At 42.1% G+C, this 22,969-nt stretch overlaps 1 protein-coding gene across 1 annotated transcript; it reads right to left on the bottom strand.

The window, feature by feature from the left end:
- Positions 1–1,457: 1,457 nt before the first annotated feature.
- NAAA (N-acylethanolamine acid amidase) lies at positions 1,458–20,738 on the bottom strand. Its single transcript, XM_065405475.1, has 10 exons — positions 20,557–20,738; positions 19,104–19,268; positions 13,352–13,478; positions 12,066–12,156; positions 9,887–9,963; positions 7,177–7,349; positions 5,794–5,856; positions 5,101–5,167; positions 2,581–2,609; positions 1,458–1,533 (listed from the first exon to the last, which is right to left on the bottom strand). Exons 1-10 carry the CDS (start codon positions 20,736–20,738, stop codon positions 1,458–1,460), a joined length of 1,050 nt encoding a protein of 349 aa, XP_065261547.1.
- Positions 20,739–22,969: the final 2,231 nt, after the last annotated feature.

The raw sequence follows: 22,969 nt of genomic DNA, 5'->3' as shown, positions 1-22,969 counted from the left end.
ACATTCATAAGCATATTTTCATAAAGCATGTGGAGTGCAACATCACATCTTCATTCCAGAACATGAACAAAATCAGAATCGTGCAAGTCAGCTTTACCTGAAATCTTCAGGGAACGGTTTTGTACAAAACAACTACAGTGCATTAATTTAGTTTAAAAGTAATGCTGGACTTGGAAAGATTCAGCTTTCCCCCCTTTTGTCTGTTAAAAGAGAGAGAGAGTAAGAAAGAAATGAGCATGGATCTGCACAGAGCAGAGAAATAAAGCAAACACTTTAAATTCTCCAACAGAAAAAAAATAAACCCTGCTATCTCAAAAGCTCAACATGACCACTGCTAACCCTAGGGTCAAATCCATGTCCAACTAAAGTCAACAGCCACACTCCCACTGAAGTCACTGGGATCAGGATTTGGCCCTGAAGGAATTCTCCTCTCTTCCAGGAATGGGAATGCAGCAGCAGCAGCAGTCACAATTTCTTTGCTTTGTATTTTTAGAAGGTCAAAGTACAAATATCTAATTTAGACTGCAATTGCCACTTCCCTGTACATGCACATGCTGTTTCTTGGCGGGGGGGAATGAACAATTGAAGTGATTTGTGGTTTAATTGACATATGAGAATCCCAAATTCATTCAAATTACAAAATTCATTCAAAATTGGACCATCAAGGAAAACTAATCGTATAGGGCAGTGGTGGGCAACCTGTGGCTCGTCAGGGTAATCCGCTGGCAGGCCACAAGACCATTTGTTTACATTTGCACGGCCGCCCGCAGCTCCCAGTGGCCGTGGTTCACCATTCCCGGCCAATGGGAGCTGCGGGAAGTAGTGGCCAGCATATCCCTGCACTCCAAACCCCTCTTCCCCGGCGCCACCCCAAAGCCTGCACCCCCAGCCTAGACCCCTGACCCCCTCACAGACCCCAACCCCCTGCCGCAACCCTGAGCCCTCCCCCAAACCCAGAGCCCCCTCCTGCACCCCAAGCCCCTCATTCCCAGCCCCAGCCCGGAGCCCTGACCCCCTCCCCCAGCCCAGAACCCCTTCCCACACCCTGAACCCCTCATTCCTGGCCCCACCCCACATCCCAACCCTCTGCCCCAGCCCTGAGCCCCTCCCACACCCCACATCCGCAGCTTTGTTGGGTCACGGGCATCAACAATTTTCTTCAACTGGGTCGCCAGAAAAAAAGTTTGAAAACCACTGTTTTATAGGACTGCACCTCTAGCCCCTGCTGGACATTTAAACTGCATCATTAAAAGCTTCATAAAATTAAGTGTGATTTTTAGGCCCGACCCAGGACTGGAAGAGCAGGCCAATGAACTTCAGTGGGAGTTGGGCTCTTATGAAAATCTCAGCCTAAGTTCCCTCACCTCAACAGGACAGGAAATCCCATCCACAGGTACCACTGAGAGTTCATATTCAATGAAAACAGCTCTCAGCACCAATATATTACTTACACATGTTCACTCCAAGGTTCTGATCCGTGACATGTACTTGTCTGGGACTGCAGCACTCATTACTGTGGTATATATTGTGTAACTGGGGGAAAGAGGGGAAAAAAGATGTACTGTGTGCTTAAAATACCATCCCAAATCCAGGAAGATACAGGTAACAACAGCAAAGCAACAGAATCAATCTTAGTAGAAAGAAACATTCTACGTGTCCAAATTAAAACAATAAAAAGGCACAGAGTGTTGAAATATCCGGAAGAGTTTGGTAATGCTGACAGCCAAATTCTCTCCTGGTGAAAACTTGCACAGCTCTAGACATATCAAGGGAATTTTACCCAGCAGAAAATATGCCCTAAATTGTGAGTCTGCATCTATTTGATCAGTTTACTAGAATATTAATATTATTGATCTCAGTTGCTACAGTGACAGAATTCAAATTGTGAGAAAGAGTATAAGCACAATATATAGGTGATTAAATCCTCATTGCTGACCCTGAGGAACTCAATATATGAAATTCCAGAGCTCTTAGCTGTGGAGATACTGAGCTACATATAAAAGTAAAACAGGACAACGGGAAGAGGGGGGAGATGTAAATTTTTGTAAAATATAAAGCCATTATGGGGCAAGTGAAATAACTCAGCACTGGTTAGGCATGCAGTAGCTTGTAAATCTATACTCAGTAGCTATGGTATGCATGTATTATTTTTTCCTCTTCAAAGCAAAGCAAATTTACTAACACTGATTAACAAAGGCAAGAGTTGCAACAAAAACTAAGCGGAAAATGAACGTTCAACATATCAGGAGCAAGATGCATCACTCAGCAGAAGAGTGGCTTGTGTGAGTATCAATTTTCTTCATTGTTGCTTATTACTGTGAAGTTTAGACTCAGGAGGACTGAGCCTTATGAAATATGATTCCTTCACTGGACAGCGAGTGACCGACAAAGAAGACAAACCCAAGCGAGGGCAGACAATGAAAAGCATTGTGCACAGGAGCAGTGTTTAGGGCTGGGGAAAATCATGGGATATTTTGCATATTTAAAGGAAAATCTTCTGACAATTGAAATCAATATTAAATATAAACTGCCCTGGAGTGGTACTGGGCACTGATCTACGTTTCTAAACATGATACTTACTTGTTTAAGACAGGCCTCACTGATAATACCTATTCAAAAAAATTAAATTTTGTCAGATTAAAAGAAGTGTTTAAGAAACAGTGAGATACAATTATTTAAAATGGATAATGAAAGATCAAAGATTACCCTATCCATTTTTAAAAATCAGAGCAATTTACTGAACATTTTTAAACAAAAAAGCTTTGAGAATGCCCAAAGTTTTGTCAAGTTCCTGCATTTAAGAGGTAGATATCAACCTTCTCCTTACATTCTACCCCTCTCGGCATCTGTAGTATTTATACCTGTGCTTGTACCAAAGAAATCATCTAATAATGCTGATGATACAGTCAACCTGCGTTCCTCACATGCTCCTGTCTGAGCAGTCAGAACACAGCTATGTTACACATGTTCCTTGTTTAAAAGTAATAGTTCATAGCTTCCTAAAAGGAATGAGGCACCTTTCTAGACCTGGGTCCTATAGTCCATGCCCACAATAGTGCAGGATTTTACTCTGTGTTATAGGCCTGATCAAAAGCCCAATGGGCTTTAAATGAATGGGAGTCTTTCAGCTAACTTCTATGGGCTTGGGATCAGGCCCCATATGTTAAATGGCCTAAGCCAGTGGTTCTCAAAGTTTTGTACTGGTGACCCCTTTCACATAGCAAGCCTCGGAGTGTGACCCCCCCCTTATAAATTAAAAACACTTTTTAATATGTTTAACACCATTCTAAATGCTCAAGGCAAAGCATGGCTTGGGGTGGAGACTGATAGCTTGCAACCCCCCCATGTAATAACCCCACGATCCCCCGAGGGGTCCCGACCCCCAGTTTGAGAACCCCTGGCCTAAGCCAATTATTGGAATTACCCCTCGCTCAGCTTTGCCTGTAAAAATCTCTCTGCCCAAACAACGCAAGCATTTTAGAAGCCGGTCATGTCACTCAGTGGGAACTGGGAGTACTGTGGCATGAAAACAAGCTCTGGCACTTTTTGAGTCTGAGCCTGCTGTAATGTTATTCCTCCTACAGAGGTTGTACATGGCTAATCTGGTGGTCTCTATGGCTGTGCTAGGTAGAATTTTGAAAGTACGGATGATTTGAGTTTGGAGATGTATCACTTGAGAATGTGGCATCACACACTGTCATATTCTTTTACAACTAACAGAGAAGGGCTGGACCAAAATTCTGGCTCTGAACACCTCGGAAGCATTTAATTCCAGCTCCAAATCCAGAGCCCATCACTCAAAAAAATACAGTACTTTGCCAACGGTCCGGTCCCCATGACCAAAAAACTAAAAAAAAAAATTCAATACTGTTTTTTCTATTGACTTATACCCATTTTGCATAATATATTCCATTATCCAACCATCTGGGGAGTTCCAATTTTCACTCCTCCATTAAAGCTTTTAGTTTTTGTACGAAACTGTAGGTTTTGTGTTGTCGTCATATTTTTCCACCAAAGAGGTCGTTGTTATTAATCCAAAGCCCATGATAATTTAATAATTACAAAATAATTAAAATTCTTCTCTCCTCCCCTGTGGCTTCTGAAGCATTGCAAAAAAAACCTTGATTGAAACCACTATAGTTATTAATTATAATGGGTGGAAATCAGTGGGACTTGTGCTTTTAACTCCCTTATGTGCTATCTGCACTACTGCCTAAAAACCTAACACAAGAATCAAAGCTGCCCCGTCTCAGATGAAAAATAAATCTAAATAGATTTACATTATTTTCTATAAATTACAACAAAATTAATTAAGCTGGTATGCAAAGTATTTCTGAGACAGACTTTGAATAACAGATATAAACGCTTTGGGGCAGAGTCTGTCTTTTCCTTGTATGTACAGTGCCTAGCACAATTGGGCCCTGATCCTTGACTGGCACTAGCACAACATATAAATAATCTTAATATAGATCTTCAAATTCAGCCTTAAAACCGCAATAATAATTTACACTTCTACAGCATGTTTTGTCTGAGGATCTCAAAGCACTTGAACAACCTCCTGAACTAACGCTCTTTGTGAAATACGTATTGCCAGCCACGTTTTATCGGCTGGAGTACAGACCCAGAGAGGGTAAGGATCAAGTTTTCAGAAGTGCCCAATTAATTCTGGATGCTCAGTTTGAGACCACTGCAGCCCAATTTTCAAAGAAGCTGAGCGCCCACAGGGTCAGCTGAAGCCAATGGGGGCTGAAAATTACACCCCAGGATTCTCAACTTGGGCACTCCAAAATTTGAGTCACGCACAATTAACAGACACTGGAAAAATTGGGCTTAAGTGACTTGCCCAAGGTCACACACTGAATCAGCAGCAGAGCTGGCTCAGTTCTCCATCACTAGAGCGCAGTTCCAGTGACCCTTGACGACAATAGCCACTCAAATGAGCCCTTTGCTGTATATCTTCCGCCATGCACTGCCTGTGTAGTTTTCCAAATCCTCACTAAAAACAATCACATTCCTCAATCGCTGCTCTCACCATCTCTCCAAACAGCAGAATTTTAAGTCAACATCCAGACATCATGATGCAAAATTTAAAAGAAATACCTGAAAGAGGGTCTCAAAATTAATATTCTCCCATCCAGTGGCATTGAGAGCTTTAATGGCTGCAGTTCTGCAAGAAAAGGATGCAATGTCACGCCACAAAAATAACCGTCATATAAAACATTATGCAGCCTGAATGAGAAATGTTTGCCACTAAATCAATCCACATCAAAACATCTGCTTGGGTCTCAATTACTCTAAAAGATGGTATAAACTGAATCCAGTCCCCCATAATTGAATGAGGGGCATCACCATTAAAGGATATAGCTACAGAACTGCAGCCAATCTGCCAACATATTTTGTGCCCTTGCATCAAGCAGCCAACCGACTAAAAATGTTGCTGAAGCATTTAACAATGCCTCCAAATAGCCTGTCATTGTGAGGCCTGAATACTGTGACTAGGGTTAAATTCTGTTTTCTACTGCGACACCAACCCCAAGCATCTTTCCCTTCCCACGATTTTCTTCTGCCTCACGTTAGAGAGCCGTCACCTTGTAACCACTATGCTTCCAGCCAAAGAGCACTGGAACCAGTCAGTATTGCTCCTCACCTGGTCTAGTTTCTTCCGAGTGATGCTGCCGGAGCTGAAGTGGCTGCCTACTCAGCACACGAAGCTGCCCAGGGAGCACCCAAAAGTCTGTGTCACCTCTTAAATATGAAAACGGCATCCTGGGTCACAATCCAACTCAAACTCACCTTCGATTATCAAATGGAGGAGGGGTTGTCCAGTGGTCATAGTTTGTCTCTACACGGAACCACCTACACCGCAAAACAAACCAAAAAAGCAAGTGTAATGTCACCCAGTTGCACATGTGGCTAAGAAAAACAGACGTGAGTCATTATGTCTCTATTTAAAAAGAACAAGAAGGTTCCCCCACAAGTCTGTCAATTCCCCTGTCAACAGGAAGCCCAATGGCACAGTAAAAGGCAAGGTCCCAGCTGTACTGGACGTTCCCATACATAGACTGTTAAGGAGGTTGGAAAGAAAGTGAGACTGAGTCCAACTCTCATTATAGTCAAAGGCAAAACTACCATTGACTTCAAGTGAAGCAGAATCAGGCCCTTAAAATGGAGTCTGCTCTGAGAAAAAACTATAACAATAGACCTCTCTCATTTGTTGGCTTTGCTCCGAGTATATTAAGAACCTTAGGTTTTTTGGCATGTTTGTTTGTTTTACTTTAGAGAAAAAAATGAGGTTTTTTAAAATGTTTTTTACTTCTGTTAGCCCTGCAAAGCCAACATTCTATCAGCTGGATTCTTCTTGTGCATCAACTGAATTGTCTGCTAAATTCTAGTTATAATGACAAATTATTTACCCAATACACCAATACAGTATCAGGGGGTAGCCGTGTTAGTCTGTATCTACAAAAACAACAAGGAGTCTGGTGGCACCTTAAAGACTAACAGATTTATTTGGGCATAAGCTTTCGTGGGTAAAAACCTCATTTCTTCAGATGCAGAGAGTGAAAGTTACAAACCTCACTTCTTCAGATGCAGAGAGTGAAAGTTACAAACCTCACTTCTTCAGATGCAGAGAGTGAAAGTTACAAACCTCACTTCTTCAGATGCAGAGAGTGAAAGTGTAACTGCATCTGAAGAAGTGAGGTTTTTTACCCACGAAAGCTTATGCCCAAATAAATCGGTTAGTCTTTAAGGTGCCCCCAGACTCCTCGTTGTTTACGTACATGTAGACTAGCATATTATTCTCAGTGAAGCAGCACAGCAATTGGATAACATTCACAGCTGTACCAGTAACTGAATTGTGCTTCTTGTCACAGGCTTATATAATCTCAATTTTGTTTATTGTCCTCAGTAAAGAAAAAAAACCATCCACACCTCCCTTTTCTCCCCCCAGTTCTCAGAGGACTGCCCCTACGCTGTCCAGAAGTGGCTTCCCTGGCTGAGGAGGGCTGGATGGAGCTCCATGCAGAGACATCAGTGAACGCGTCTCCTGGCTCAGCCATAGTCGACACTGCAGACCACAAGATGCTGCCCTCCCACCAGGTCTCAGGTCTATTGAACACTCTTCCCAATAGCAGCTAACAAAGGTGAAACAAAGCAACATTTGTGGCCACTTACGCTCCGGCTGTGGGCTCAAGAGGCCAGATGTCTGCCGGCCCCCTTCTATTCCTTGTGATGACCACGCCCTCTTTGGGCGACGTCCCGGCGACAATGTAGTAAACGTCCGCAATGATCGGGGTCGCAGCCAGTTTGAGGATGGCAGCTTGAAAGTCTGCAGCCTTGCCCAGGGTCTAATGCAAAACCAAAATCACCGGGAATCAATACTGCACAGCCTGCCGACAGCTGCATCACGACAGCTCGGAACTGGGAGGGCTCTCGGCTCCAGCGAAGGCTGCCTTTTATGGAAAGGTCAATGTTTGGCTTAGTGATCAGTAGAGTAGGTATCTGTGTAGTATGGGAATGGTTTCTCATTTAGGCCCTGATCTTGCAATCAATGTACGCATTTTAAGCAGGCCCACTGAAGCCAAGAGGACTAGTCAATGTGCTTGAACTTAAGCACGCATCTAAACGTTTGCAGGACTGGGACCATATATAAACCCAAATTGTAAACCCCATCCTCCCACTACTGAGCAGTTAATGCCAAGAGTCGTTCCTTTTAACTCATCAGGCCCAGTAGGAAGAAATTAGTATTGGGAAATTAAGTTTAGGTTTTGTAATGACCCAACCACTCCCAGTCTTTATTCAGGCCTAATCTGATGGTATCTAGTTTGCAAATTAATTCCAGTTCTGCAGTTTCACATTGGAATCTGTTTTTGAAGTTTTTTTGTTGAAGAATTGCCACTTTGAGGTCTGTTATTGAGTGACCAGAGAGATTGAAGTGTTCTCCTACTGGTTTTTGAATGTTATGATCCCTGATGTCAGATTTGTGTCCATTTATTCTTTTGCGTAGAGACTATCCGGTTTGGCCAATGTACATGGCAGAGGGGCATTGCTGGCACATTGTGATATATGCCATCATGTGCCAGCAAGGTCCAGGTTTGGTGAACACACATTTTTCCTAATAAGTGACATTTTTAAAAATTCCATGAAAATAGCTGTCCAACCTGACTTGCACCATTCAGCATAAGAACCAGGAAGGGACAAGGACTAAGAATTGTGTACTCTGGTTTCGCCGTCCGAACTGAGTAAAATATAGAAAGTAACCAGAGAGCAGCAATGATGAAAAGTCAAGGACCTGAGCATGTTGTCAATTTCCACTGAAGCACTTTGCAGTATGAGGCGTAAATTATGGGATGAAAGAAAAAAGGCTTCTCCAAGCCTTTGTTTTAACTTTGGTTTATGTGGATATTGGTGGCAGTGGGGAGATAAAAATGCAAAAGAGTTATTTAGGCCTTGCTCCTGCAAACTTATGCATGTAACTTCACACACATGGCTAGTCCCACTGATGTTAATGGAGTTACTCATAAGTGTAAAACTATGCACATGCCGAAGTGTTTGCAAGATTAGGGCTGTAGGAAATACTCCCTTAAAAACTGACCCTAACAATTTAACACAACGCAGGAATTAAAAGCAAATAGGGCTTGTGAAATAAAAACAAACAAATGAGACAGCAGGCACCTTGTATAACAAACAAGATACATGAAGAAATTAAATGTTTAGCAATGTCTGGCTCTCGGTAACCAAAGGTGGGTTTTTTTTCTCATATACAGCTGTCTCAATGTTTGCTTATTATTCCACTGAAGTTATGCAAGAAACATACTGTGCGTATGGTACAAAGGTCACTACCATTGCAAATTTATTTCAGATGTGCTGAACTAGTATCAGGTGTTTGAATGAGAGCCAAACAGGAAAGAAGCAGAAGGTTGGATTTGTGTGTCACAATGTGTAAGTGCTTTCCTCTGATCACCTTGTTCAAAGTCACTTGTTTGGTTCCCTTAGCTAGCCCTGGAGCTGTGCACTAAATCCTAATAATTGCTTAGAGCTTCGTGCACATATTTCCTATGCAGCCCTCTGTACATTTCTACCTTCATTCCACATAACATGGCAAGATGGAGTTTGGTTACGGACAGTTCATTTTCTTTAGCTTTTGGACAAGATGTACCTGGCATTTCAAAAAAATTATTACTATTGGGGGTTCAATAATCAGCTATTGGGGGAACTCTGCAATTCAGGAAACCTAGTATACTCAGGTTTCAGAGTGGTAGCCGTGTTAGTCTGTATCAGCAAAAACAACAAGGAGTCCTTGTGGCACCTTAGAGACTAACAAACTTATTTGGGCATAAACTTTCGTGGGCTAGAACCCACTTCATCAGATGCATGGAGTGGAAAATACAGGAGCAGGTATAAATGCATGAAAGGATGGGAGTTGCCTTACCAAGTGTGAGGTCAGTCTAACGAGACAATTCAATTAACAGTAGGATAGCAAGGGAGGAAAAATAACTTTTGAAGTGGTAATGAGAGTGGTCCATTTCAAACAGTTGACAAAACTTCAAAAACAGACTCCAGTGTGAAACTGCAGAACTTGAATTAATTTGCAGACTGGATACCATCACATTAGGCCTGAATAAAAACTGGGAGTGGTTGGGTCATTACAAAACCTAAACCTAATTTCCCCCATACTAATTTCCCCCTACTGTTACTCACATCTTCTAGTCAACTGTTTGAAATGGGCCACTCTCATTACCACTTCAAAAAGTTATTTTTCCTCCCTTGGTATCCTACTATTAATTGAATTGTAAAATGGAACGACAAAGTTATTATTATAGTTTGCATCTTCAAACAGCTTGTGGTATGTGACTAAGATAAAGAAAATACTCTGCATACGTACATCCCTGACAAGCCAGCTGACTGGGACGTTTCGACTCAGGAAAGCAGCTATTGCATTCTCCCACCATCTTCCCTTATCTGCAAAAAGAAAGGGAAAGTGTTATTAAACATGCAGGCAATTCCTGCTGCCAACCAATATGTATACTGTGTATCTTCATCATCTCTCCCCATCTTACCATCCTTCACCTCTTCTCTCAAGCTCCGTTTTCAATCTCTATAATCCTCTCCCTCTCCTTCACCACCAAAGTCCAGTACAATAAATTCTCTATCCATGCTGCTATTGGGAATCAAAGTGGCAGCCACTGATTCCCAACTTCAGCATCAGCTGTAGTAACTCTTGGGTGAAGAATGACCCACCAAGTAGCTACAATGCGACAGCCACTGCGTCAGGGACCAATACTACAACAGAGTTTGGGACAACTAGTCTTTTCTCACTTTACCTACACCAAAAACCCAAAAGTAAAATCACTGTAGGAGACTTAATATCAAGTGACTTTAAGGGGCACTGTCACAAGAAGTACTCAACACCTCTCAGGAAAGACCAGCACTAGCAATTTCAGTCAGAAAGTCCCCAAGTTCCTTTTCCATTACAGTTGGTGTCTCGCTGACTTTTCCATTTATAAACATTATTTCTTCATAGCAGAAACTGGGCAAGAGAAAGGCTGAGGTTAGTGTAACAGAGGGCAGAGTCTTGTAACACACATTACGGACAGGGTCACAATTCAGCCAGCCACGCCTAAACTGTTAACAGCTTCTAGGGGAAACGCTCCTACTTTTATGTTCCCTGTATAATTTACTGTATTGTAATTCTACAAGGAATGAAAAGTGCTGGACAGAAACCTGGAGCACAGCTAAAAAACTAGTGATGACTGTTTGGCTGAAGAAAACTAAGCAGAACGGAAACTGACATTCATGTTTAAAATTATCCACAGGCCAGAAACACAAAGGAGAAAGTCAGCAGGAAGAGTCCTTCCTGTCACTTAAATAATGTAGAGCCATCACCTCCTCCAATCTCATGACCCCTTCCCTCAATTTTATCTCAATGGTTCAGCAGTAGGTAGGCAAGAAAGCAAGCCAGCGGCAGTTGTTATTCTGTACAACAGTAATACACGCTCCTCACATGCTGTTGTAGGTACTATTGTTCTTTGTAGAGACAAAGGTCATAAATCCTTAGCATATAAGAGTATGAGACGCGAGATCATCATCGCAGTCCAGTTCCTGGTGGACAAGGGTGCCCTAACTTGACCTACATCAAACTACCTCTCAACTCTGGGGCTCAGACCCATCTCTAATATTTAAAATGCTTAATTCTCCTTTTGTTCCCCCCCCCCCCAATAATAATTAAACATTGGTTTGCTTCTTTGAAAAACTGGGATCCAAGGTCTGACTATTCTATACATGCCTCCCAATCCTCCAATCTAAACTCAGATCCCCAAGAAAGAGAGAATGGCCTCTAATTTAAAGGGGCATTGCCCCCTCTGCCTTCATTGCCCCCAAATGCCTTTCCATTGTCATCAATTGTCCCTTCTCTCTCCAATGACCCCTCAAATGGGTCTCCACTGCTTCTCAGTCTTCCCTCATCCCTTAATCCACTGTCTCCAAACACTTCTTTCCCCCCGCTACAGCTCCCATTGCCTCTCTTCTCCTCTTTTCCCCCACATTGCCCTGTATGCATGGGCCCCACCATACTGGAACAGGCCAGGGGATCCAAGCTTTTGACTCCCTGCACAAGATGGTCTCTCTCCCTCAGCCCCATGTCTCCCTTCCTCAGTGGTGTCTCCTCAAACGGCCACAAATTCTCCTCCTGCTGCCTCCCCAGAATTCCCCCCATCTCCTGCTTCTGCTGTTTGAAGTTCAAATGCTGCCGTGTAGACATCCAAACATCTCTCCTCTACGGGATGGCCCCAGGTGCTTGTGTAGGCAGAAGGCCAGAAAGTTGTGCTCTACCCCACTTCAGTGGCCAGCATGTTGGAGGGAGACTGGCAGAAGAGTTGGACAGGGATAAAAGCAGCTGAATTGCAATTAGTCCCACCCAACGTAGGAGAGTTGTCAGGCATAAGGTGATAGCTCCAACCTCACTTAGACAAAAGCGCTTTAAGAACGATGTTCTACTACAACTAAGAAGTTAAACTATTGAAATGTTTTGGTATGACAGTGCTATGGTTGTGAGCTTGACTTACCTCGTTCGTCACCAGAGATTGTAAACTTGTGTGGACTCTGTCCGGTCCATAAGCCCACATAGCCTATAAATGTGGTACCCTTATACGCTACCTGAAATCAGAAGATGTACAGCATTCTACAATTATGGGACAGACATGTTTTTAATACAATGTTCCAAAACAGCATCTTACATTTTACCTGTGGATTTCCAGTAAAGAAATAACTGGATTCCACCATATGTCATTTGAAAAAGTTAACACAATAACATTATGACATTAAAATATCTGCATCATGATTGAAGGAGAAGGAAACTAAAGATTAAAAAAAGCGAAGATTAAATTCCATTGCAGTGCATTGCTAAGGATAACCCAATTGCTATTAAAATGTTGTTCAAGTTAGCGAGTATCTGACTGTGAGGCAGAATCCTCCATTTCTAAGATAAACAGATATGAGGAGACTGCAACAGCAAATACATCATTTAAAATATTAAAAACTAAAACACACACATTGGTCAGTGCATGTAATGTTTGCAGAAGTTGTCAGACTGACAGCCATGCAATAAGATTTTTAAAAAGGAAAAGATAGTGCTGAAAGGGAGGAATCAGAGATGAAAATTACCTGTTTGGCTCTCCAATCCCTCTCCTCACTAAAACTGAACTCTAGTGTATGTGTTCAAATATTCTGATCATGTTTTAAATGTGCTCTGTGTTTGGTCTCCTTGGGAGACTATTCTCCAGCCAAATACATCGCACAATCAAGAAGATTTTTCTTGAACTCAGACTGAGTTCCCCTTTTCTTAACTTCCTTCCATTAAACTCGTTATACCCCCATGTACCACCTTAAATAATTCCTCTCCATTCTTGGAGTTTTCACCATTCTAATATTTGTAAACTTGTATCATCCCTTCACTATCCAATATATATTTTGCTCTTTCAGTATTTCCTTATAAGTAGGTCTCTCCTGGCCCCAGGTCAATTTTGTTTTAGTAGGAATTCTGTCCAGTTTTTCAATTTCTCTCTGATATTGTGTATAACTCAATGAATAATGAATAACTCAACTGCAGTTACACCATAGCCCTAGAGAGAGAGGCCGGGATGCTCAGATACTACAATGATATACAAAGCTCTGTTATATAAACCTGGACAGATGGAGAAGCACGCTAAATAGCAAATATTCTATTACTCATTTTCTTGCTCTCCTCTGTGGATTTGTTATTCAATCCACTAAATCCAGCTGCTTAAAGATATGCAGACCTGTGTGCCATTCTCAGAAAACAGCATCAACCCATGCCAAAAACAGACCATACCTGCCCATTTTGCATAAACTGCACGTCAATTGTAATCTTGCGTAAAATATCTCCAAAAGCATAATCCATGTTCCGACCATGGTAAATGTTTCCCTTGGAATCTTGAGCAACAATACTGGTACAGAACCTTGGAAAACAAAAGCAGAAGGAACTATTTAAAAAACCCCAAAACACAGACATTTTTTCAATATTGAATAATTTTTCAGGAAATTTCATACGGCAGTGACTGAATCTTTAATTTTATTTTCTCTGTAAAGTGTCATTAACACTTATGGCATTGCATATACAAATGGTAAACAGCTACAGTTTAAAAAAAACATGTTGAGACCACAAAGCAATATAAACATTCAGATGTGAAAGTAAAAGTTGCGTTTGCAACCTTCTCTCCATCCCTTTCAGAATATATATTACAATGCCATCTTTAATTATATACCATTTCTATACTGTACATATTGCCATACAATTGTTTTTACTGACTTAGATACACATCTATAATATCCTCTAGTACTATGTGCTACTCTTGTCTGACAGACCAACAGAGTCCATGAAAGTTATTTATAGGACAAACACAATTAGAACCCAGCACTATAACTCCTAGCTATAAAGGTCAGGTGCTACTCTTGGTATGTAGGCATCTCAGTTTCCTCCAACCATAAAAATATCTTTTCAAGTAGGTAACATGCTGCTTTCGTTCACTAACCTTAAAGGTACCAATCCCCAGTCCGCTGCAAATTATCAACCAGTTCAGCAGTTTCTTTGGATACAAAATAAGTTGGGGGAAATCTAAAATTATGCCCTAAAATAAATGGTGCATCTACATTTACCTTGACAAGCCCGGGGTCAAGTTAAAAAGAATTAACTTAGCTAGGTCTCTCTCTTCTCCCTTGCCTAAAACAATAATTACCCTTAATATAGCAGGATTGGGCCCGATATTAAAATGCATGCTTTATATATTGGTTCTCAACTCTCTAAAGGCAAAAATAAAAAAATATATTGAATTATTGACAATGAAAATGATATAAATGTATCAGACTTTAATAAATTATATGTACTTATGGCTGTAGAAAAAAATTATATTATTTAAGAAACAGGATGTAATCATGTAATGAAAGATTATTACAATGTATGTACACAAAATAGAGGAGTTCAAATTACACATGCAGCCTTTTAACACTAACTGCGCCTGACCTGAGTGCTTAATTGTGCAACTTAACATCTCTGCAGTGCCCTAGCCTACTCATCATGAGGCCCATGGAAGTGAGTCCCAGGAGTTGTGCAGCTTTTTGTCTTACAAGACATAGTGAATAGAGCTGGGTGGGAAATATTTTTCCTGTCTTGAATCTTGAAAATTTTTCCTGTCCCAAATTGGGACAAACAGTTACAGTCTCAAAAGTTTTTGCAAACTGACAATTAAAAAAAAAATCTGTTTAGGTCAATCAAAATGCTTTGTTTTGATTTCAACCTTTTAATGTTTTATATTTAAACTATAATTAACTTAAATTTCTAAATGAAAAGTCATTTTGAACAGAAAAATGGAAATTTTTCATTTCAAATGTTTCAAAACAGGACATATAGACAATTTCAAAACTTTCCCAAAAACTGTGAGACACAAGAAATCTGTCGAAACCAACCCTTTCCTACAAACAATTTCCGTTAATGAATTGGCATTGTCTGTCAGAGTTGAGTCAAAAATTTCACAACCAGCTCTAATAGTGATTGGGGCATTCACAGCTCATTGTTACTGGATTGCTAAATTTGCCACTCAAGCATTTGTAGCATGACCTTTAGCAGTGCATATTATAAGTTTAGCATTTCTTAGTTAAAATCTCACTGCACTTATGTAGAACGTGATTTTCAAATGCTCAGACTTGGTCAAATCAAAATAAATTTTCATCAGAGCATTAAGATACTTTCCTTTAATGAGAGAGATATCCCCGCCAAATTTCAACTTCAGCTTCCTTACATCAGCTGTTGCAGCATTTAAACTTAAAAAAAAAAAAAAAAAAAAAAAAAGCCTCCAAAAACATTTTTATACTGATGAAAACAATTTTTTCCACTCTCCCCCTACTTGAAAACTAAAGTTCAGAGAAGTTATAAGTAACTGAAAACAGGAGTTTGAAAGGCAAATTGTTATATAACCTTAATTACAGCAATCGGTCTCACTACAATAATGTTCCCTCATAGCAAACCATACCTTACAGTCTTTAACTCTTAACAGACAACTCTTCAGCTAGAACAGGGATAGGCAACCTATGGCATGGGCGCCGAAGGCGGCATGCGAGCTGATTTTCAGTGGCACTCATACTGCCCGGGTCCTGGCCACCGGTCCGGGGGGCTCTGCATTTTAATTTAATTTTAAATGAAGCTTCTTAAACATTTTAAAAACCTTATTTACTTTACATACAACGATAGTTTAGTAATATATTAAAGACCTATAAAAAGAGATCTTCTAAAAACGTTAAAATGTATTACTGGCACGCGAAACTTTAAATTAGAGTGAATAAATGAAGACTCGGCACATCACTTCTGAAAGGTTGCCGACCCCTGAGCTAGAAAGTAATTAACCAGAGCTATCTGGCCTTTATTAGCATTAAGAAACAACTTACACATCACAAAATAAAAATCTCCTATTAAAAATATAGAATTTTGTTCACTGTGAGTGGCATCCGTGTCATGCAGTAACACTTGAATGATTATTGAACGTTTGATCATCACTTGTAGATCACGGCACACTCCAAAGTAGCATATACCCAACTCTAAAAGCCATATTCAGCTCTTTTTTAAACAGGTGCAACTCCAAGGACTCCAATGGAACTGCACCCAATTACACTCAGGATACCTTTGATCTGAACTAGAAGTAATGTGTTAATGCAATATTTTTCCCTGTCTGTATAAGGTACACACAGCTCTATGTAATAACCTACTGCTTATGGTAATAGTGGCGGACTGTTTCCATAAAAGAGAATAGATGCCTAAGAAAACTGATAAAGAAAAAAATATGTCACCCTTGTTTCATAATATGCAGCACTCTAGGATTCCAAACACAGCACCCAGGCGGTTTTTACAGGATTACATGTAAAATATATTATGTTTAGATCACAGAAATGATTAGCAACAAATTAACTTTCTGTTGCTATTTCATCACCACCTCACACATGTTTTAGGGCCCAATCCAGTGTGGTGCGGAGAAACCTCAACTCCTAATGGCTTCATTGTTAGCAGAGGGCACTGACTACCTCACAGCAGGTGCTTCGCACATTGTTATATCCGGCCTTTAAATAAGTGTTTTATCAGATAGTTATGCTTGCAAAGAGACAGTGTCACCTAGAGTGAGCCCAACATTCAGCTACTGTGACGAAAAGGGGTCAAAACCAAACATGGAGAGCGAATTTTTCCAGATGAAAAATTTGAGTCATTTTTTTTTTTTTAAATTAAACATTCTCTGCAGTGCTGTTTCTGTTTCCTCGTGCACTAACGAACTGAAAATAAACAAAAGTTAACTTTTTTCCCCATTTAAACTTCGTCCACAGTAAGAAAGAGAACTATCCTCATTTTCCCACTGTAGACAAAGCCAAAAAGTAAGTTGCGGCTATAACCACAATCAACTAACATGACAGTTTTAAACACAAATGTACTTGTTTCCACTCGGAAGCTAAGTGATACTTAAACAACTTTTTAAAAATAAACAAAACAAAAAACAAAACAGAATAGAACTCATTTTCCCAGGGCAGACAAATCCTCCTTACTTCTGCTTTTTGAGTGAAATCCTACTGCCTAAATGATTAAACAAATCTAATTTACTTTTTAACTGTTAAGGATCTAATGAGCTTTTGAAGGGATGCTCCTTGCCAGTTTGCTTTGACTTTTCAATTAGGGCTGTCAAGCGATTAAAAAAATTAACTGCGATTAATTGTGCTGTAAACAATAATAGAATACCATTTATTTAAATATTTTTGGACGTTTTCTACATTTTCAAATATATTGATTTCAATTACAACACAGAATACAAAATGTACAGTGCTCACTTTATTTTTGACTACAAATATTTGCACTGTAAAAAACAAAAGAAATAGTATTTTTCCATTCACCTAATACAAGTACTGTAGTGCAATTTCTTTATCATGAAAGTGCAACTTACAAATGTATAATTATGTACAAAAAAAACCTGCATTCAAAAATAAAACAAGGTAAAACTTTAGAACCTACAAGTCCAATCAGTCCTACTTCTTGTTCAGCCAATCACTCAGACAAACAAGTGTTTACATTTGCAGAAGATAATGCTGCCTGCTTCTTGTTTCCAATGTCACCTGAAAGTGAGAACAGGCATTTGCATGGCACTGTTGTAGCTAGTGTCGCAAGATATTTACATGCCAGATGCACTATAGATTCATATTTCCCTTCATGCTTCAACCACCATTCCAGGGGACATGCGTCCATGCTGATGACGGGTTCTGCTTGATAACCATCCAAAGCAGTGTAGACCAATGCATGTTCATTTTCAACATTATGAGTCAGAAAATCAACTTTCTGCTGGTTGCATTTTTTTTGGTGGTTTGGGTTTTGTAGTTTCCGCATCAGAGTGTTGCTCTTTTAAGACTTCTGAAAGCATGCTCCACACCTCGTCCCTCTCAGATTTTGGAAGGCACTTGAGATTCTCTAACCTTGGGTCGAATGCTGTAGCTACCTTTAGAAACGTCACATTGGTATTTTCTTTGCATTTTGTCAAATTTGCAGTGAAAGTGTTCTTAAAACGAACAACATGTGCTGGGTCATCATCCGAGACAGCTATAACATGAAATATATGGCAGAATGCGGGTAAAACAGAGCAAGAGGCATACAATTCTCCCCCAAGGAGTTCAGTCACAAATTTAATTAACGCATTATTTTTTTAACAAGCATCATCAGCATGGAAGCATGTCCTCTGGAACGATGGCCGAAGCATGAAGATGCATATGAATCTTTAGCACATCTGGCACATAAATATCTTGCGATGCCGGCTACAACAGTGCCACGCGAATGCCTGTTCTCACTTTCAGGTGACATTGTAATGAAGTGGCCAGCATTATCTCCCATAAATGTAAACAAACTTATTTCTCTTAGCGATTGGCTGAACAAGAAGTAGGACTGAGTGGACTTGTAGGCTCTAAAGTTTTACACTGTTTTGTTTTTGAGTGCAGTCAACAAAAAAACCTACATTTGTAAGTTGCGCTTTCATGATAAAGAGATTGCACTGCAGTACTTGTATAAGGTGAATTGAAAAATACTATTTCTTTGTTTATCATTTTTACAGTGCAAATATTTATAATAAAAAATAATATAAAGTGAGCACTGTACACTTTGTATTGTGTTGTAATTGAAATAGATATATTTGAAAATGTAGAAAAACATCCAAAATAAGTAATAAATTTCAGTTGGTATTCTATTGTTTAACACTGCGATTAATCGCGATAAATTTTTTTCATTGCGATTGTTTTGAGTTAATCACATGAGTTAACTGCGATTAATCAACAGCCCTAGTTTCAATATATACATTACTGCACTGCACCATCTCACCCCCCCATTAGAGCATTAATGTTGCTTGATTGATTTATACGCTCAAAATTCAGTCTGATTCCATCTCATATATTAGATCAGAGATTTATTATCTTCAATCAATCATAATTTATAGCCCTTTTGCACTGAGACACACCCCTCCGCTTCCTTAAAATTGGAATATTCTGAGTTTATTTCCCAGGATAAGTGAGATACTTACGCAGAAAATTCATAGGCCAAATTGATGAGAATTCCATCTCCAATACTAATCCCCAGTGCCTTGCAAATTCCCAGGATCTCTCCTGCAAAGGGTTGAGGGATAAAAAACTCCAGTTCTTCTGCTACTGGCCGAATGGCAGCATGGACCCACTTAGGTACAGTTTCACTGAAAGACAAACCCAAAATATCAAGCTAATCGTTCCCTTGAAGATGGGTGTGGGCAGTTAGAGTGGTATGAACAGTACCTACAGCTCACAAGTTAACCAGTTATTGGATTTACTGCCCATCTGCTCAGCGCCAGACAGAAAGTTGTTTTGCATTATCAATTATTAATTAGCAGCCACACTTGTGCTAGGCTGCCTGTAGGGCTCATGACCTTATCCCTCAATCCCACAGACATTTATCCACATGAGTAATCCCAGAGCGTTCAGCAGGATTCATGGAAAGTTAAGCACGTGCTTAAGGGTTTACAGGATGCAATGCTTTTTCCATCTACCATTAGGTCCCTCAAACTCCTAATTTTATACATTTCTAACGTGCCATCACCGTGGTATTGGGGGTTTTAAAATTGCTATTTATTAGGGTGACATTCACTCTACTTACATAAAGTCTGAGTATTGGGGCATGATGCTAGCAAAATCCACCACCACTCAGAGCACACACTGGCTGTGCGGCCCTCGCCCAGCCTAGGGGCCAGAACCAGCTACCGCCCCTTCCTCCCAGGTGTACAAAGTATGAGCCCATCATCCCCTCAGCCACTCGCAACAAGGCCTTCCAGGGCCCCTCTGCACAGCCCCTAAGCCTGCTACCAATGCAGCTGCTCACACAGCAGAGCCCCAGGGCAAGCTCGAAACACCACAGCAGCTCCGGTCCCATCCGGCAGGTGCCGTCCCGGCACAGGGAGATCGGATGAGGACAAGATCAGTGGTTCTCAAAGTTTTGTCCTGGTGACCCCTTTCACATAGCCAGCCTCTGAGTGCGACCCCCCCTAATAAATTAAAAAACACTTTTTTATATATTTAACACCATTATAAATGCCGGAGGCAAAGCGGGGCTTGGGGTGGAGGCTGACAGCTCCCGACCCCCCACATAATCTCATAACCCCCACTTTGAGGACCCCTGGACAAGGCACAAGGCAAAGGAAGCGGGTGGGGAAGGCGAGCGGAGGGCAAGGGCTGCCCGCACTCACACCTGTGCCAGGCTGGGGGTCTCCCTGTGCCCTCGGGGCGCGCTGCTGGCTCCAGGCGCCCGCCGGAGCGGGGCTGGGCAGAGCCCACCAGCCAGACGCCACGGTGATGGGCGCCCTCGGAAAAACGGAGGCAGGCGAGGGGGGGACCCCGAGCCGCGCCCCAGGCTGGGTGTGGGACCTGGGGGGGCCCAGACAGCGGGGACGGGCGGCGCCCCAAGGCGCGCTGCTGCTGCCCCCAGCCCGCCCCGCTCGCTCACTCACTCACTCGATGACCCGGGCCAGGGCCGCCCGCAGGAAGGCCGGGTCGAAGTGCCGCAGGGCGGGCAGCCAGCGCTGCCGCGGCTCCTGCTCCAGGCTCACGTTGCACAGCGGGGGAGCCGCCGCCGCCGCGGCCCGGGCCGCCCCCCAGAGCAGCAGCAGCAGCGCGCAGCCCCGGCCCGCGCCCATGGCCCCTCAGCCCGGTCTGAGCAGGGAGCGGCCCCGGGGCGGGGCGGGGCGGGGCGGAGCGGCCGCCTCCCTCCGCTTCCGGCCGGGGCTCTGGCTGGAGCAGGTGCCGCGGCGGGCTCAGCAGCGGGGCCGGCCGGGCGGGCAGTTCGCACCGCGTAGCGCTCAGACTCCCCCCGGCGGCTGCAAGGAGCCGGGGCTGCTGGCTTAGCGCTGCTCAGGCTCCTGCTGGCTTAGCGCTGAGGGTAGTAGGGGCCATGGCAGGTCAGGCTCTGCCCCCCGGGCAGATGTAAATCCCTGTCGCTATATAAGGAAACAGATTTCTAAAAACAAAGGGTGTTAAGCGGCTGTAAACCCGCCAGGTTTCAGTCAGGGCGTTAGCATCAGGCTACGCCTTGGAGCAAAGCTTTTACAACATTCCCTTCACTAAGCCCCAGCCTCACAGACCCAACCCGGCCTCCTTCCATCCCAGTTCAGCCATCGCCAGTCTTAAACCACTAAAGCTTCTTTCCTAGGCCTCTGGTATGTATTTACACACGTCTCTATCTGCATACAGGGGCACTGGAACATTTTTTTTTTTATAGTGGGGGTGCTGAGTGCCATTGAACCAAACGGTAAAGCCTGTCTATAAAATGGAAACCACTCCAAGGCAGGGGGTATAGCAGCACCCTGTTCGTGTAGGTATGGACTTAGACTTTCTACCAACACTTAAAGCTGGTGTGAGTATTATACAAACAAAGCATGAGCTACCGTTTACATTTTCTATAGTAGAAACTTAAAGTGGAGGGAGAACTGGCATTAAAAAAAATCAATCCAGTTTGTAACTTCTAGCTTTGAAATGTACTGTTAAGTGTTTTTAAAAGGGAACTTGTCAAAAGAAAAGCAAGGTGGGAGGAGGGACAGCTAACAAAAAGGACAGAGATGAGAGGGAGAAATGTGGCAGAAACAGGATGCAAATTATTATTTCTGAATAAAAAATTTGCATGGCAAAATGTTACAGAAAAGTAATTCGTTAGGTGCTATCAGAAGGGGGGTGGTACAGATATGCACTTTATTTCATCTTCCAACAGATTTAGGCCTCATGCTGCAATTGACTCAGTATGGGTAAATCTCCGCACTTATATGGTGTCCGTTTCAGGAGAGGGGCATTGTTTTAGAACAGAGTCATGCAGATCCCATTCTTCAACTAACTGTTCCAGTTTTGGAGCATAGAATAACCTAACTGCACATCCACAATCAGTTGGTTGAACAAGCTACGAAACTACGAGTTGTTTTTGTTTTATTTTAAACAAAAAGGGGAAAGGTATGCAGTGTTGGTGTAGTTGTGTTGGTCCCAGGATATTGGAGAGACAAGGTGGGTGAGAATATCTTTTATTGGACCAACTTCTGTTGGTGAGAGAGACAAGTTTTCCAGCTTATTCGAGCTCTTCAGGTCTGGGAAAGGTAAATGTCACAGCTAGAAACAAGACTGAACCTCCATTAGCACGTATTCTAAAAGGACCATTCAAGATTCAGGGGCCTGTTAACACCTCTGTGGTCACAGAACACAAAAAGGGGCAGGGGAGAAGGGGGTGCTATACCAGGACAAGTCACCAACTCAAAGCAGCACCAGACCCTGCCACAACAGAGGCAAAACCTGCAGACAAATCTCCACTGCTCTGATGATCAACAACCCCCTACAATACACCTTTCAGGATCCATGAGTCCTGCACATACCTATCAAAACATGTGGTGTACCTCAGCCAGTGCACTAAATGCTCCAACAGCTATGGGGGTGAAACCAGACAATCACTACACCCTTGAATGAATTCACACAGGAAAATTATAAAAGACAAAACCACTATATCACCTGTGGGTGAACACTTTTCACAAAACAGTCACTCCATATCTGATCTGAGTCCTCATCCTCAAAGGAAACCTGCACAACACTTTCAAAAGACAAGCCTGGGAGTTCAAATTCATAACTTTGCTAGCCACTACAAAACATAGCCTTAATACAGACACTGGATTTCTAGCTTATTACAACACACTGTAACCCACTAACCCCCGTTTTTGTCCTATGACTACAGGCATGTTAACGGGTCACTTCACCTTCAAAGGTCCCTTAGAAACAGTGGTTCTCAACCGGGGGCTGTGAGCAGGTTTCAGGGGGTTCTCCAAATATGGCCGGCATTAAACTCGCTAGGGCCAGGGACAGAAAGCCAAAGCCCCACTGCGCAGGACTGCAGCCCGAG

Source organism: Emys orbicularis, chromosome 5, assembly GCF_028017835.1.
Source record: "Emys orbicularis isolate rEmyOrb1 chromosome 5, rEmyOrb1.hap1, whole genome shotgun sequence".
Classification (NCBI taxonomy): domain Eukaryota; kingdom Metazoa; phylum Chordata; order Testudines; family Emydidae; genus Emys; species Emys orbicularis.
This window is presented reverse-complemented; position numbering and strand designations above follow the sequence as displayed.

What these genes read in the sequence shown, in the direction of transcription:
- NAAA (XM_065405475.1), bottom strand. Translation starts at nt 20,738, where the DNA reads ATGGGCGCGGGCCGGGGCTGCGCGCTGCTGCTGCTGCTCTGGGGGGCG. An exon ending in AGTTTATGCAAAATGGGCAG is followed by an intron (nt 12,157 to 13,351) that starts GTATGGTCTGTT and finishes TTCTGATTTCAG; the next exon opens with GTAGCGTATAAGGGTACCAC. An exon ending in TCAGCTGGCTTGTCAGGGAT is followed by an intron (nt 7,350 to 9,886) that starts GTACGTATGCAG and finishes GTTTTGCATTAG; the next exon opens with ACCCTGGGCAAGGCTGCAGA.